The 18,221-nt window shown below is 42.5% G+C and overlaps 1 protein-coding gene across 1 annotated transcript in view; it reads left to right on the top strand.

The window, feature by feature from the left end:
- Nucleotides 1-18,221, top strand: part of NSF (N-ethylmaleimide sensitive factor, vesicle fusing ATPase) — a 122,861-nt gene that overhangs the window by 22,006 nt on the left and 82,634 nt on the right. Inside the window, exons 2-4 of the mRNA XM_077252700.1 lie at nt 14,219-14,304; nt 15,628-15,727; nt 17,019-17,058. Coding sequence (XP_077108815.1) covers nt 14,219-14,304; nt 15,628-15,727; nt 17,019-17,058 — 226 coding nt within the window. The remainder of the gene's footprint in view (nt 1-14,218; nt 14,305-15,627; nt 15,728-17,018; nt 17,059-18,221) is intronic.

Below are 18,221 nucleotides of genomic sequence, written 5' to 3'. Positions count from 1 at the left end.
GAATGGACTGTGCTGCCTCTTTGGCCTGGTGATTGATGGGAGGTCCAGATGACAGGAAGACCCCTTCTGATTAATGACACGGGTCACACGAGTGTATTTTGTCTCTGTTCGATTATGCAAATGACGCTAATTAAACTCTGATTAGAGTATGCTCATCCTGTGATCCGAGTCTCTCGGATGAGGAGAGAATGGAGAAAAAAATGTCTCCATCTTCCCCCATTGTGTCAGTGCGTGGAAAACGGACTGCACTCAGATGTCATCCTTGTGAAGTCTGATGTTTTCCTTGCATTCATTAACTTGCATGGCCCGAATATTGGATAAAACTCAGATATGCAGCAATTATTTTTTTTCCCCTTGGAAGTCTGTCTCAAACAAAAATCGGACATGTGCACGGCCCCATAGACTAACATTGGACCAAGTGCGATACAAATATTTTTCAGATCGTACTTGGACCGAAAGTAAAGAAATCTGCACAAGCCCTTAGGATAGCATATCCCCCTCATGTCAACACTGCAGCCACAGGTGAATTCAGGCCCTATTGTCATACCACCTCATAATGGCAGACCTGGGCCAAGCGTGGTTTGTGGGCTGGATGGGGACGGTGCTGGGGGCTCTATAGCACTATGTAGAGATGCAGGTCAGATGGACACTATGTCGTGTGCTGTGCGAGCCTGACTGTGGAGACGCACCTCATTACTGTGTGTGTGCCTGATCGCTGCTTTCCACTGCAGCACACACAGACAATTCACCCCTGCAGCCAATCAGTGAGTGCCTCGTGCCATCAACTGATTTCAGTTATCAGCTGCAGTGCCATTGCCAAGACGTCAGTGCTGTGGGCAATAACGGAGACCAGGAGCAGTGGTAGAGATGTAGCACCGGACCTGGGGAGGGTGTATCTAGCTCGATTTTTTTTTTTTTTTTTTTTTTTTTAAAGTTTATTTTTTTTTACTATCTGCAGCCAGGACACACCAGAAAACCCCTTCAGTTGCCCACCTCTGCTCTGGTGTTGTGAAGCTGACCATCCACCCCCCAGTAGCTGTCTCAGTCCCAGGGGGATTGTTATAGAGGACCACTGCTTGGCAGTGTTCCTCTACAAGGAAGTCTAGCTGCTATCTTCCCCCTTAACATTAGGATTGAACTTCAGCTGTTAGTGATAAATCTGTTCACACATTAGTGCCAAATCAGCAATTCCCCTCAGAGGCAGAAAATGCAGGATTACCGTATGTCTCTGCACAGAGGAATTCTGAAAACTCATGCAAATAATTCTCCCAGCAATTGTGTTGAGCCATAAAAATTCCCCATAGGTATTTATCCCCCCTATTTTACATAGAGATTACTGTAGACATACATTCTAAAACACCAGGAGCAATGCGCAGCTTGAAATGGCTGATAACAGGGAGCAATAGATCACATTCAACTGCACACTTAATAAATGGAGATGTTAACCCTCTCATCAACACTGCAGAAAAACATAGTACATGCTGACTGTGTCTGAGATGTAAAATATGGGCAGGCAGATTCTCCCAGAGAGGGCGCTTTTTTTATTTACAGTCTTCTTGTGGGGCTTATAAAGGGGTGCCGAGCCCAGGACCCTTTTCTATAAGGTCCTAACAGGGCATATACAATGGGTTGTGTGCGTGATATGACCTCTTTAAGCTGGATAATTTCCTTCTGATACACTGAATGGGGAGAGGGGTGTGATGGCTGCTTATCTCCACTGTGCACAAAAGGATAGAACATGTTGAAATCCAGCAGCCCCATCTTTCTCTCTTCCCAGAATGTGCTGTTGGGGGAATATACACTTTGCATGGTTGGCCTATGCAGCTGATATTAATGTAATGTGTATGGCCATCTTTACCATTTGTAATTTGCTGACAGATATTGTCATTAGTCCAAGAACACAACAGAGGCATTTGTGGAAGACTTCGTCTGCCATGATGGATGTGATAACTGATTGGACTTTGATTTTGTTACTCATTCAGAAAATCTGGTCTTTGTATGTCCAGAACTGTTTCTAGGAGAGAGCTAAATTTGTAGACCTGAACATCAGACTCTCTAGTCCAAAATCTGTCCTACACCCGTATATACTTTTGGAAAAAATCTTTTGCGCGCACACATTGGTGTTTTGTCATCAGTATTTTGTGCTTTACATGTTTTTTTTTTGGACATCGAGCATGTCACTACTTTCAGCGTTTTTCACCCATTGACTTGAATGAGTGGTGAAAAAACACACCAAATATGTAGGCATCATATTTATCAGCTTGCACAAGAGACAAATCTAGAATGCCAAAACCGCCGCAAAAAACACACAAATAAAACCATGGAAAACCTGCTTTTTTTCCTGCAGCTTCTTTTCTACCAAGAGATTCAGTTTTGGTGCAGAAAAAAATGCCTAGTGCCTAGTTGCGCCATGCAGTGCGTTATATAATATTACGTATTACAAGGATGATTTCCACTAGAATCAGTGATTCTGTTAATTTATCCACTCATATAAAGTAGAAATGGGTTCAAAGGATTGTCCATTCTTCTGATAAGTCTGCAAACACTCCATGTGACTGCAGACTTCTGAATTCTTGCAGTGCACGCCGTCAAGATTCTCCGATGTCGCTGCCAAAACGCAGCAATTTTCTTGCTTCCTGCCACATTCCGACTAGACATGCTCGGCCTCGGTCAATACACTTAATCACGTTTAGTCGACTTGTGACCTCATGTATGCAAATGACATACTAGTGGTCATGTGACCGCCCAGTCTCTGCAGCCGGAGAATCCTGACAGCTTGCAGTACACGGAATGCTGCAAGGAATCAGAAGTCTGCAGACTTTTATTAGAAGACCAGACAACCCCTTTAATTTTTGTTTCTCATCTGTTATTTGCACCAAAGGGAACAACCTTTCCTGAATTTTCACTTATCAGGTCTGTTCCCATCTGTTAAGCTGTGAACTCAGTTGAAAGTGGCTCTGTCAGCAGAGAATGACTGTTCAAACCAAGCACATGCATTTTGTGCACAAAGGCAAGGCCATAAGTGTATTTCCCACCTACTTGTTTACAGTCTATCGCCACCATTTTTTGGCTCTATAAAGCCAAACCTGTCAAAGTGCAGGTGTGGTGGAGATGAAAGGAAAACAAGTAGATGGTAAGGTGCACTCAAATGTTTGGCCGCGCCAAGGGGGGCACTGAGCGCCTGTACTTGGTTTGAACATTAAAGGGGTTGTTCACTACTAGGACAACCCCTTCTTAAACTAGATATTTGGCCCTGATAAAATGAAGCCTATACTCACCTCCCGTGCCGGCTCCTTTCCAGCGCTGTCGGCACTCGCGGTCCTGGGGCTCTGATGAGGTTTTGTGCCCGGCGCCCAATCAGGGCTGGCATTACTGTCTCCACCTTCAGACAAACTGAGCATGAAGAGGAAACCAGGGCTGCAGCTCATCCCGGACTTCCTCTTCATGTTCAGCTTGTCCGAAGGCAGAGACAGTGACTCCAGCGCTGATTGGGTGCCGGGCACCACGTGTCACAAAACCTCATCAGAGCCCCAGGACCGCGAGTGCCGACACCGCTGGAACGGAGGCGGCACGGGAGGCGAGTATAGGCTTTATTATTTTATCGGAGCCAAACATTTAGTTTTTAAGAAGGGGTTGTCCTAGCAGTGGACAACCCGTTTAATTCTGACAATTTCTTATTTAAATCTTATTTATGGAGCGATCATCAGAAGATAACTTATTGTTTAAGTCAGGTTTTTTGTTACATGTATTTTTTTTTTACTTTTTTTCATGTCATAATCATTATTAAAGAAACAAAATAAAAATGGATATCTTGTAATTTTCACATTGGCCTCTAGGACTTTAGACTTGTAGTTCCTTTCTTTTATGGAAGAGTTTTCAGCAGGCTTCTTAAGGTACCTTCACACTGACCAACTTTCCAACGATAACGATAGCGATCCGTGACGTTGCAGCGTCCTGGATAGCGATATCGTTGTGTTTGACACGCAGCAGCGATCAGGATCCTGCTGTGATATCGTTGGTCGGAGCTAGAAGGCCAGAACTTTATTTGGTCGTCAGATCGGCGTGTATCGTTGTATTTGACATCAAAAGCAACGATGCCAGCAATGTTTTACAATGGTAACCAGGGTAAATATTGGGTTACTAAGCGCAGGGCCGCGCTTAGTAACCCGATATTTACCCTGGTTACCATTGTAAAAGTAAAAAAAAAACAGTACATACTCACCTTCTGATGCCTGTCACGTCCCCCGGCGTCCGCGCTGCTGCTCAGAGCTTCCTGCACTGAATGTGTCCGTGCCGGCCGTAAAGCAGAGCACAGCGGTGATGTCACCGCTCTGCTGTTAGGGCCGGCGCTTACACAGTGCAGGGAAGCGGACGCCGGGGGACGCGACAGGCACCGAAATGTAAGTATGTACTGTGTTTTTGTTTTTTTTTTTACATTTACACTGGTAACCAGGGTAAACATCGGGTTGCTAAGCGCGGCCCTGCACTTAGTAACCCGATGTTTACCCTGGTTACCCGGGGACTTCGGCATCGTTGGTCGCTGGAGAGCTGTCTGTGTGACAGCTCTCCAGCGACCACACAACGACGAAACAGCGACGCTGCAGCAATCGGCATCGTTGTCTATATCGCTGCAGCGTCGCTTAATGTGACGGTACCTTTATTGTCACAGACAAGATTGCAAAGGTAACACGTCCCCACTACTGATAACACAGGACCCACCAATTGCCATAGGCATGTCACTGCTCCTCTTCCTTTCTCAATGACCTTTGCCCCCGCTCCTTAGATGCTATGATACATATAGATAGGATTGGAGTCTGACCATTGTGGCTAATGTACAGGTGCTTGTCACAAAATTAGAATATCATCAAAAAGTTAATTTATTTCAGTTCTTCAATACAAAAAGTGAAACTCCTATATTATATAGAGTCATTACAAAGAGAGTGATCTATTTCAGGTGTTTATTTCTGTTAATGTTGATGATTATGGCTTACAGTCAATGAAAAGCCAAAAGTCATTATCTCAGTAACTTAGAATAATTAACAAAAACACCTGCAAAAGCTTCCTAAGTGTTTGAAAAGGTCCCTTAAGGCCCCGTCTCACATAGCGATTTACCAACGATCACGATCAGCGATACGACCTGGCCGTGATCGTTGGTAAGCCGCTGTGTGGTCGCTGGGGAGCTGTCACCCAGACAGCTCTCTCCAGCGACCAACGATCAGGGGAACCTCTTCGGCATCGTTGAAACTGTCTTCAACGATCCCGAAGTACCCCTGCAGCACCCGGGTAACCAGGGTAAACATCGGGTTACTAAGCGCAGGGCCGCGCTTAGTAACCCGATGTTTACCCTGGTTACCAAAAAAAACAAACAGTACATACTCGCCTTTCGGTGTCCGTCAGGTCCCTTGCCGTCTGCTTCCCGCTCTCACTGAGTGCCGCCGTACAGTGAGAGCAGAGCGCAGCGGTGACGTCACTGCTCTGCTCTCACTGTACGGCGGCACTCAGAGCAGGAAGCAGACGGCAAGGGACCTGACGGACACCGAAAGGCGAGTATGTACTGTTTGTTTTTTTTGGTAACCAGGGTAAACATCGGGTTACTAAGCGCGGCCCTGCGCTTAGTAACCCGATGTTTACCCTGGTTACCAGTGAAGACATCGCTGGATCGATGTCACACACACCGATTCAGCGATGTCAGCGGGACCTCAACGACCAAAAAAAGGTCCAGGCCATTCCGACACGACCAGCGATCTCGCAGCAGGGGCCTGATCGCTGGTACGTGTCACACATAGCGAGATCGCTACTGAGGTCGCTGTTGCGTCACAAAACTAGTGACTCAGCAGCGATCTCGCTATGTGAGACGGGGCCTTTAGTCTGTTTCATTAGGCTTCACAATCATTGGAAAGACTGCTGACTTGACAGATGTCCAGAAAGCAGTCATAGACACACTCCATAAGGAAGGTAAGCCACAAAAGGTCATTGCTAAAGAAGCAAAATAAATTAACTTTTTAATGATATTCTAATTTCGTGAGAAGTACCTGTACATGTGTTGTTTCCTGCCTGAAACAGAAAGTCTAAGCCCCAGTGACCTGTGTGAAATAGCAAGATTTTTGTTTTTAATTCAGATTGTAATATGTATAAAAATAGTGATGAGCGAGTATGCTCATTACTCGAGTTTTCCGAGCATGCACGGGTGGTCTCTGAGTATTTGTTAGTGCTCGGAGATTTAGTTTATGTCGACACAGCTGCATGATTTGCTTCTGCTAGTCAGCTTGAATACATGTGGGTGTTGCCTGTTTGTTAGGCATTCCCCACATGTATTCAAGCTGTCTAGCAGCCGCAAATCATGCAGCTGTGTCGACATAAACTAAATCTCCGAGCACTAACAAATACTCAGAGACCACCCGAGCATGCTCGGAAAAACTCGTGTAACGAGCATACTCGCTCATCAGCAGTAAAAAATAATGGCAAAAATGTTCATAAAAAGTACATATAACACAAACACCTGATTGAAACAATAGGTCATTTTCTGTTGATCTCTTCCCTAAGATAATGTGAATGTAGACATCTTGCAGTGTGCTCCTAGACTGCTGCAAGTCCCTGTTTAGTCATTGACGTCAATTACTACAGGACTGTCCCGTATATAGACGGTTCCATGGATGGACTCTTTACTCAGGAACAAATACATAAACCTCCCTCGTTAAGCTTATATCTTTGGGAAAGCCACTAAATAGTGGTGGCGGATGTTGAAAAGTGTGGACCAGCTGGCTCATGGTGAGGGTGGTTCCGAATTGGCACATGGACAGGGGTTGTCTTCATGAGGCAACCCTCTTGAAAGGAATGGCTCTTTGCTCTGGCCACAAGTGACTAGGAAAAAGTACTAGAAATACTACCGCCATACAGTGATACATATTGCATATTTGATAATGTTGTGTTAAAAAAAAAAAAGCTTTGCCAGGGCAGTGGATGGGGAGAAATAGATTGACTCTTAAGGCTGAGTCACACATAACGATATCGTTGCACCGTCACGCTTTTGGTGACGTAGCAACGATCCCGCTAACAATCTCGTTATGTGTGACAGCGACCAACGATCAGGCCCCTGCTGGGAGGTCGTTGGGGAATGATCGCAGGGCCGCGCTTAGTAACCCGATATTTACCCTGGTTACCATTGTAAAAGTTAAAAAAAAACAGTACATACTCACATTCTGATGTCTGTCACGTCCCCCGGCGTCCACAGGGTTAAAACTGCTTTCGGCAGGAGCGCTGCTAATGCACGCGCTGCTGCCGAGAGCTTCCCTACACTGACTGTGTCAGCGCTGGCCGTAAAGCCGAGCACAGCGGTGACGTCACTGCTGTTACTGCCGGCGCTGACACATTCAGTGCACGCCGGTGGACGTGACAGACATCAGAATGTGAGTATGTAGTGTTTTTTTTTTTTTTTTTTTTACTTTTACAATGGTAACCAGGGTAAATATCGGGTTACTAAGCGCGGCCCTGCACTTAGTAACCCGATGTTTACCCTGGTTACCCGGGTGCTGCAGGGGGACTTCGGCATCGTTGAAGACAGTGTCAACGATGCCGAAGTCGTTCCCCTGATCGTTGGTCGCTGGAGAGAGCTGTCTGTGTGGCAGCTCCCCAGTGACCACACAACGACTTACCAACGATCACGGCCAGGTCGTATCGCTGGTCATGATCATTGGTAAGTCATTTAGTGTAAAGGTACCTTTAGCTGTGCACTCATAAGTCTGAACAACCTCCTGCTGACTCGGTGTCGGCTGCTGCCACTCTATAGTAGTCCTGGATCAGACATTATACAACTGAAAAATTAGCCTGGGATGTGGAAATCTCTGTCCTGTGAGAGACCCATAAGATTGTAATTTGCTTTCTGGCTCTTTATTAGATTTTTGATCGTTCAAGAACAACAACTGTTCAGGTCGAGTAAAAGGAAGAAAGACAATTGGTGTCCATTTTGACGAGCTTATGGTTTTCATCGGCCAGCCGATTACAGAAATGTATCTAAAGCCTCAGGGATTTTCTCATGTATGGGGCAGGCGGATGATCTGACCTGTGGTACTTTATATAACCTTAAGTAAACTCTTTAAGTCCCAAAAGCGGCTTCTTACAAGAAACACTTGTCACTGGTCTCCACATTATCATCAGGACTTTACCCCAATGTTGTCATTTGCTCTCAAGTTTTGTAAAGGCTGTGGACACCTTTTCATGGTCCCTTTAAGGCTACGTTCACATTTGCGTTGTGCGCCGCAGCGTCGGCGACGCAACGCACAACGCAGACAAAAACGCAACAAAACGCACGCTAAAACGCTGCGTTTTGCGACGCATGCGTCCTTTTTGGCCGAAAGTTGGACGCAAAAAAAATGCAACTTGCTGCGTTTGCTGCGCCCAACGCTTGCGGCCAAAAAAACGCATGCGTCGCAAAACGCAGCACAACGCATGTCCATGCGCCCCCATGTTAAATATAGGGACGCATGTGGCAACGCTGCGGCGCCGAACGCTAATGTGAACGTAGACTAACTTAATTGCATGCGTTTTTGACTAAATATAATTTAGCAGTCTGGTTTCTTTTAACATTTCTAACCATTTAGTTTCTGCAGCCTCTGGGTATCACTGTGCATAGCAGACTACAGAATAGGTTAAGTCAAATGCATCAGTGCGTTCATTGTGACGACAATGTTTGCAAGCCTTGCCTTTTGAGCTTTCATCAAAGATTTTTAATATTTTCAGTGGGTTTCCATTAAGAATTTGGGACCGTTTGGCTTCTGCTGCCTTTATGTCACCGCCCATAGCAAACTGTGGAATGAGTTTGTAACAAATCTGTCAGTGAGCTTGTTCTGACAGTAGGGACTGTAAGTTACCCTTATTTCTCTTCACGAGAACTTCTTCTAAGCTTATTTTTAACTAGTTGAAAGCAGACCATTAATTAGGTTATAAATGAATTTAGACAGAAGAGCGGTAAAGATTATATACTTGAGCCATCAGAATGAGCTCCCTTATGGATACACTGTAAATTACGGTAATTCGGCAGTCTGCTATGTCACTCAAAACAATGAGTTTTCCAAAGGAAAACTGATTCTGGTAATACTCCTTTTTTGGGGGAATTTTTGGAGCAGTTTTATTTTTCTGGAGAGGGTGGAAGAGGTGTTTTTTTTTTTTTTTTCCTGACACTCTTTTTTCTGCAGCTTTTTATTTTGACACTACCTAGTCTAGAGCAGTTTCCAATAAGATTTGCTTCTAAGAAGTGACATACGCCTTCTTTTTGCCTACTAGGTGAGGGAAGGAAGAATAAAGTGCTCCGAGAACTCCTCAAATGTTGATTTCTTATAGAAATGAATAGGGAGAAGTCATTGTTAAAGCCATTTTTGAGTAGGATATTGGACTCCAAAAAAATCTCTGCGTGAACATACCAAATAATACTAATTTAAGCTCCATTAGATTTCCTGAAGGATGGCAGTCAATTTCCTTAGAACCCTAAATGGCAACATTGGTAGGCCTTTCATTAAGGGAGCAGTAAAGACTGGGTTGCAGCCCCTGAGGTAGCCTCAATGGCATCTACCATATATTGGCTGTCGCCTAGCTTTCGTGGAAGTGAAACAATCCAAATTACTTTTGGGGGACGTGCAAATATAAAGATGAGATGAGATGGGATGTTCAGCTTTTCTTCAGGTAGTGCAGGGCTGATCGCGTCCTGATCTCCTGTGGATGAGTTTCTTCTGAATTCTTCATCCATGGCACATATTTTCTACCGTCTTTCAGATCTTCAATAGAGCAATGAACTTGTTGGTGAAGAATAAGAGAAAAATATTGCCATGATCGGTCCTGGCAGAGAGGTGATGACAGCCGAGCACCATTGTTCATATGTCAATGGGATCTACATGATTTATGTTCTGCTCGCTGATCTAAAGACGGTTTGGTACCTGCAAAGCATCGGTAGGGCCCCTGTACAAGAACAATAAATGGGCCATTTTCAGGCTAATAGCTGCACCCCATGTGTCTGTGACAGAAATTGCTTTAAAATTGTAAGTTACTTACCTCTTGAAGGTACTTGTGTGGTTGCCCACATTGCATTAATGGTATGTCTGCCCCCGTTTGTGCTGTTTGGGGTTTTAAATGTGCCCCACTATGATACCCTATTAGCAGAGTCAAAGTAATATTATACATACATAGGTTTAGGACTAATACAAGTTGGGTGCTAAGACGCCCCCCCCCCACACACACACACACACACACACACACACACACACTGATTCACGAATGAAGTGGCTCCAAATATAATTATTTTACTGAAGCTTTTAGTTCTCACCCACAGGAGCCTCAAATATGGCACCGTTATAAATAAAGACATGATCATCCAAAGTGCCGTTTGTGCTGCCACATGAATAATGAAAGCACGTCAGGGATGTTAGGAGCATGCTCTGGAAATTAAGTCTACTGGCAGCCTCTGCACATTCATCGTTTCTGAACATTTGAGATTTAATTAGTAGGATTGGGAGGGTGGTACGATGTTGTTGGTTCCCATTTTTAAGTTCGCCTGTCCTAGAACTTGAGATTGAAAAGGTCAGTTTACAATATTAAATTGTACAAACTTTGCCACCCCAGATGAAGCTGTTGCGAAACGTGCATCGAGTGTTCGGTGGGTGAGCCATTTCTATACTCTTATAGCATGTACAGAATCAGTAAGGCTGTGTTCACATGACTAGTAAGCATCAGCTAAAACGAATCCAGCAGCTATCTAATGACAAAGTTCTGCAGACACAACTCTTTTGTTCAGCTAAAAAAAAGATCTCTGCTGGATTCTTTTTTTTTTTTTCATTGAAGTTTATGGAAAACTGATCAGTTAATTAGTCATCCATTTTGTTCCATGTGAAACTGATCCAGTAAGCAAAAAAACGAATCCTTTTCAAATAAGAAAAATGGATAGCTAATTAGTAGATCCGTTTTCCATAGACTTCAGTGTAAAAAAAAAAAAAAAAATGGATCCACTTGAAATCTTTTACGTTTTAGGGTATGTGCACACGTCAGGATTTCTTGCAGAAATTTTCCTGACAAAAACCGGACATTTCTGCCATAAATCCGCATGGGTTTTTTCGCGTTTTTTGTGCGTTTTTTCCAAATGCATAGAATTGCGGGAAAAACGCGGAAAATCTGTAAAATTAATGAACATGCTGCTTTTTTTACCGCGGTGCGTTTTTTTCGCGGAAAAAAATGCACCATGTGCACAAAACATGCAGAATGCATTCTAAATGATAGGATGCATAATGTATGCGTTTTTAATGAGTTTTTATAGCGTTTTTATTGTGAAAAAAAAGCGAAAAAACCTGAAAGTGTGCACATACCCTCAAACTAACAAACTTTTTTTTTTGTCAACCGTTTGGTGCTAGATCCGTTCTTAGGCTGGAGTCACACTAGCGATTTTAAAATTGGTCCGATTTTGATGGAGGAGAGTCGGACGAGTGTAATGCAATTGTCCTGCGTTTTTCATGCAAGTACATTCCGATTTTTCACACCTAGCATCCGATTTATATCCGAATGCAGTGTGATTGCTATCCAACTGCAATGCAATTTTAGCTTTTACATAAATTCTCTAAGTCATTTATACATTATATTCAAAAGAAATATATATATATATATGTATATATATATATATATATAATTAGAATGAAATGACAATTCAGGAGCCATGTAGTATAAAATCACAGCAGGAGCCTACAGGATAGAAGAGATGATTACATACAGTAAATACACGTAGAATAGGTAGTTATATAGATGTCAGGGACACCTACAAATCAAATAGATGTCAGGGACATATACAAATCACATATAATACAGTGTACAGCTTACTGTGTGTACATACAATATAGTGTGTACTTAATGTGTGTGCAGCTTACTGTACATGTATTTAATTAATTAAAGATCATTTTTCTGAAAAAAATGGTGTGAGCTCCCATGTAATTTTCATAACCAGCAGAGGGAAAGCTGATGGCTGGGGGCAGATGTTTATATCCTGGGAAGGGGGTAATACCCATGGAACTTCCCAGGCTATTACTATCAGCTCACAACTGTATACTTAGCCTTTACTGGCTATTAAAATGGGGGGCCTCAAAAAAATGATGGGTCCCCCTATAATTAATAACCAGCAAAGGCTATGCAGACAGCTGTGGGCTGATATTAATAGCCTAGGAAGGGGCCATGGATTCTGCCCCCCCGGCTTAAAAACATCAGCTCTCAGTGATTGGGATAAGGTGCTGTGATCAGATGAGACAAAAATTGAGATCTTTTGGCATTAAATCAACTCACTGTGTTTGGAGAAAGAGAAATGCTGCCTTTGACCCAATTACCATCGCCCCCACTGTCAAGCATGGATGTGGAAACATTATGTTTTGGGGGTGTTTCTATGCTAAGGTCACAGGACTACTTCACCGCATCAATGGAAGAATGGATGGAGCCATGTACCATAAAATCCTGAGTGACAACCTCCTTCCCTCCGCCCGGACATTAAAAATTGGTCATGGCTGGGTCTTCCAGCAAGACAATGACCCAAAACATACAGCCAAGGCAACAAAGGAGTGGCTCAAAAAGAAGCACATTAAGGTCATGGAGTGGCCTAGCCAGTCTCCAGACCTTAAACCCATAGAAAACCTATGGAGGGAGTTGAAGCTCCGAGTTGCCAAGCGACCGCCTCAAAATCTTAATGATTTAGAGATGATCTGCAAAGAGGAGTGGACCAAAATTCCTCCTGACATGTGCGCAAAGTTCATTATCAACTACAAAAAATGTCCAACTGCTGTGCTTGCCAACAAGGGTTTTGCCACCAAGTATTAAGTCCTGTTACATAGTTACATAGTTATTAAGGTTGAAGGAAGACTTTAAGTCCATCTAGTTCAACCCATAGCCTAATCTAACATGCCCTAACATGTTGATCCAGGGGAAGGCAAAAAAACCCCATGTGGTAAGAGTAAGCTCCACCATGGGGAAAAAAATTCCTTCCCGACCCCACATACGGCAATCAGACTAGTTCCCTGGATCAACGCCTTATCAAGGAATCTAATATATATACCCTGTAATATTATACTTTTCCAGAAAGGTATCCAGTCCCCTCTTAAATTTAAGTAATGAATCACTCATTACAACATCATACGGCAGAGAGTTCCATAGTCTCACTGCTCTTACAGTAAAGAATCCGCGTCTGTTATTATGCTTAAACCTTTTTTCCTCCAGACGTAGAGGATGCCCCCTTGTCCCTGTCACCGGTCTATGATTAAAAAGATCATCAGAAAGGTCTTTGTACTGTCCCCTCATATATTTATACATTAACATAAGATCACCCCTTAGCCTTCGTTTTTCCAAACTTAAATAGCCCCAAGTGTAATAACCTATCTTGGTATGGCAGACCCCCCAGTCCTCTAATAACCTGTTTGCCAGAGGGATCAAATACTTATTTATCACTGAAAAATGCAAATACATTTATATAATTTATACAATGTGATTTTCTGGATTTTATTTTTGACATTCTATCTCTCAATGTTAAAATTAACCTACCCTTACAATTATAGACTGTTTATGTCTTTCTCAGTGGGTAAACTTACAAAATCAGCAAGGGATCAGATACTTCTTTCCCCCACTGTATATACAACCCCTGGAAAAAATTATGGAATCACCGGTCTTGGAGGATGTTCATTCAGTTGTTTAATTTTGTAGAAAAAAAAGCAGATCACAGACATGACACAAAACTAAAGGCATTTCAAATGGCAACTTTCTGGCTTTAAGAAACACTGAAAGAAATCAAGAACAAAAAATGTGATAGTCAGTAATGGTTACTTTTTTTTAACCAAGCATAGGGGAAAAATAATGGAATCACTCAATTCTGAGGAAAAAATTATGGAATCATGAAAAACAAACATACAAAAAAACACTCCAAAACCTCACTAGTATTTTGTTGCACCACCTCTGGCTTTTATAACAGCTTGCAGAAGCAGAGGACAAACTGGGGACGTATAGTGCTATATCAGAGCTTTATGCACAAAACTAAAGGTGATTTGCAATGCTGGCTGTTTTTTTCTTTTTTAATTTTCATATATATGGTTGAGTTGACCCATCAACAATATTCCTTGTATTTACAGCCTTAGGTTTTCTGCCCCTTGGCGCTCTTGTATAATTATTATCATCATCTTGTTCCTGGATTATAATTAGATTTTTTTTTTTTCTGCAGACTATGCAAGCAGCGCGATGTCCCACAGATGATCTTTCCCTCACAAACTGCGCTGTGGTGAATGAGAAGGATTTCCAGTCTGGACAGTAAGTATAGATATGTTGGATTTTATGGTTTTCCATGTAGCAAATGGCAAATGACACGTAAGACTTGCAATGAAGTAACATGACCTGAGGATCATTATTTCATGTTTTTTCTCTATTGCGGGATATCTGGGACTCTGCATCCTAAGGGATCCAATTCTGTCTCTGGATATAGGCCAAAGAATCTGAACCCGCTCAGTAGTAGTGAACTGAACACTGTGCTTATACTCTTCTTTCCTGCAGTGTAAATGGTCAGCACTGAAACCATATTATTGGTCATTTACACTCAAATAAAAATCATTTTTAGCAGACTTTTTTTTTTTTTTTCACTATTTCAGGTGTTTCAGCACCTCCTGTCCTATTGAAAATGACTCTGGTCCAGTAAAAATATGGAGACCCCTACTAAGCTGTCTTTAAAGGAGTTTTCTGATTTCAGAAAACCTCTCTCTTTCAGTTACAGTTTATTTAAAAAGCAAACTGCGCTTAAATCACCCTCCCTGGGTCCAGCACTGAGTTTTAGTACACTGCTCCTGGTGTCTATTATTGTCTGTAGCGTTGATGTCACGTCGACAGCGCTGCAGTCAATAACACACCAGGAGCGGAGTATCAGGGTTAGACCAGGGGAGGGTGGGTAAACTTCAATTTGTTTAAAAAGAAACAACCAAAAACTGCACTCGAGGGATAGATATTTTTGGAAAAAAGGAAGACCCCCTTTAAAGGTGTTTTCTCATTCACATCAATAGCGTATGACTTGACTCTTCATTCAGTTGTGAACCGTGTTATTAATAATTTATGATAATTGTGGAGAATTCCTGATCATAGAAAGCCCTCCCCCATTCATTAGCTGCTTACCAGCAATTAGAGCTTCTCATATTGAGGAGAACACGTGCAAAAAACTTTACACTTCATCCTAAAAATAGAAAACTGTTAAAATCTTCAAGAACAGAATTTCCCATTCTTTAGTTTATCATTTTTTTTATTTTGTCATATTCTGGTTTTTAATGTGTCCCTTCTAGAAGCTCTGCTGCAGAAACCTCCGGGGCTCTTATGGGTTTCAGTAGATCGCGTTGGTGCAGACACCTCCACCCTAATGCTACCTCTTTGTGGCCAATATGTCCTTCATTCAATGTTGCCCATGAGCAGGTGACAGGTTGTGTTCTGATGGAACCAAGAAATGTATCTGAGGCCTGGTTCACCCCATGTACTGTACCAGCTCTTCTATTTATATGCCTTATTACAATATTGGCTGATTATCTAGTTAAACAAGCACATGGCCTACAAATGCGGTGATCTTGATGCTCATACACGCTCATCATCTTTTTCTAGACATGTTGTTGTAAGGACGTCACCAAACCATCGGTATATCTTCACCGTGAAGACCCACCACACTGTCCTGCCAGGCAATATCGCTTTCAGTCTCCCTCAGGTAAGACACTGGGGCATCTTGATCATTACACTTCTTCTCAGGTGGTACAGACTTAGACTAGACTGTCTTAAAAAGCGCAAGAAAAACAAACAATGCACTTCAAATGTCAGAGCATTCTTAGTCTTAGCCAGGTACCAGCGGCTGTGCATCTGTCTTACTGTACTTATTATTGTCCTATTAGACCAGCAGTCAGAATAATACTTGGATGATCTTAATAGGTTGTTGTGATGTTACATATTCAGGAGTACACTGCTCCCCTGCTCCTCAGCTTCCTGTTTGCCTGGAGCAGTGTGCTCCTGAAGATTCACATTTCAGACCAACAGTGTTGTAGCGCCACTGGTCTAAACTGTGCAAGCTCCGGTGCTGCAAGCAGCATTATGGAAGGGCAAAAACTTTACAGTTGGACCATCCAGCCAGCTTTAGATCATTGCTTAGACTCTATTGAAACAAGCACGTGAGCAGTGTGCATGCTCAGCTGGACTGCAGCGGTGGCTGGTAACCTAGTCAGCGAGCATTAAACAATAAACTTAAAAAGTCCCTCTATTCTTGAGAACCTAGTGGATTTTTTATACAATTAAAATTGCAAGATTTTGCAAGCACTTTGGTTAAAATTGCATTCTTGATGTTGAGACAACCCCTTAAAGTAACACCCTCTTCACTAAAATTGTCCGCAGCATATTGTATCATCTAAGAAAATATGAAAGTTGTGGTCAGACTGATGAGCTTTTTATCCATGATTGGCTGCTATTGTTGAGGATTCTGCTTCTGCCATATTATATAGCAGCCGTAGAAATGCAATACATAGTGAAAAAGACTCCGCCAAGCAAGGGACTTCCATAGAGACTAATAGAGCGTCCGAAAAATGATCATCCAGATTATTACAAAAATAATTCTTTGACTTATGACGGTATAGAAAGATAACAACTTTTTTTTTTTTAAACATTGCTGTGTTCTTCGTAAGGTTTTTACAACCCTCTCACCGTACTCTGTTTGGTCAAGCATGTATGTATTCTCTATGAGGAGAGAAAGGCACCCCTAGTGACATGTTAACTCCACATCCATGGGTCGACATATTTAAGTTCCTGAACCTTCTCTCCTCTGATGTCATCTGCTGAGGTAGAGTTGGTAGGCCCTTGTACAGAATGGGTTAGGATAAGTTTTCTCTTAGGTGTATCACCAATTTAGGACATTTTTTAAAGTTGTAAAATACTAGTATTCACCACCATTTCTGTTGTTACTGTAGCAATTACTGTATTTTATGGCTACTAACTTATCGGTTTTGCTTTTTTAGAGAAAATGGGCTGGTCTCTCCATTGGACAGGATGTGGAAGGTAAGAAAGTTCTCCAATGTCTCCTCACAATACATGAGGGCTACGAACCTTGGGTCTTAACGTGTAAATAATTATTGTCCTCAATAATGTGGCAAATGCAGTTGGTGCGAATCAATTTGCAGGACTGGGTCCATCGTCCGTAATCTGTTGCTGACGATCGTAGGTTGTGAGAACCATTTCCTACCTGACTCCATCTGCGGCTCTTCTTTTGAGTAGCAGGCCTGGACGTGACCTCACATTTGCATCATACCGCAATGATCACGTCGCATCAGGCTTGCTAATCAATAGGAACCTCAAATGCTGTTGGGTAGGAGGAGGTTTTCATGGCTCCTATTAGGCGGCCACAGACTACTGAAGTGTCCGAGGGGGTAATCCCAGCATTTCTAATGGGGATGTACAGGAAGCCGGTCACTTTATTACAAGGATTACACTTGTATTTGACTGATGTATCGGCTCATTGGTGGCATGCGATGTCGAAAGAGTGTCAATCAGCTATATGAATGTTACTTATCAGTCTGCAGCTGTGATATGAAGGATGAATTCAGAAATGGATTTTGAGTATCTTAAGTTCTTCATGTGCTCTGAATCTTAACCGTGGAGGTCTCTTACTTGGACCCCTCTAAACAAGGAGGAGGAGGTAATTTCAGTCTCCTGGGAGAGGAGGCTGCACTGATACTTTCCATTGAAATGAATGGCAACTATAGAATCTGAAGAATTTTCTTAAATGTTTCCATAGCTCATTCACAGCAAAAGTGTGATTGGACACCAGCATACTCCTCTTAAAGGGATTGTGTATTGCTTCTCTTTTCCGCCTTGGGCATGTAGTGACGCTGCTAACGCAACTTTTTGACCCTCAGCATGTAATGTGCACGTATCTTATTAGATAAGAATAGGAGACACTCACAATACTTGGTGCCGTGACCAAGAGTAGTCTGGCCAGCTATCCCAGCGGCATATAGCAGCATCTCTTTGTGACTTGTATGGAAATAAGAAATACTGAACAAACTCCAAAGAATGGAGAGTGAAACTTTAGAGAGATCCTGTCAATACATTTTTATTCAGAAAAATATAATCGTTTATGTGCTTGGCCACCAGTAGAATTGATACCGTACTTTATTTTTGTTTTTGAGATATGATGTACCAGTCATGAGAAGTCTTATAGA

This window comes from Ranitomeya variabilis, chromosome 4 (genome assembly GCF_051348905.1).
Source record: "Ranitomeya variabilis isolate aRanVar5 chromosome 4, aRanVar5.hap1, whole genome shotgun sequence".
NCBI lineage: Eukaryota > Metazoa > Chordata > Amphibia > Anura > Dendrobatidae > Ranitomeya > Ranitomeya variabilis.
The sequence above is the reverse complement of the archived record's forward strand: the minus strand, read 5'-3'. Positions and strand labels throughout refer to the sequence as shown.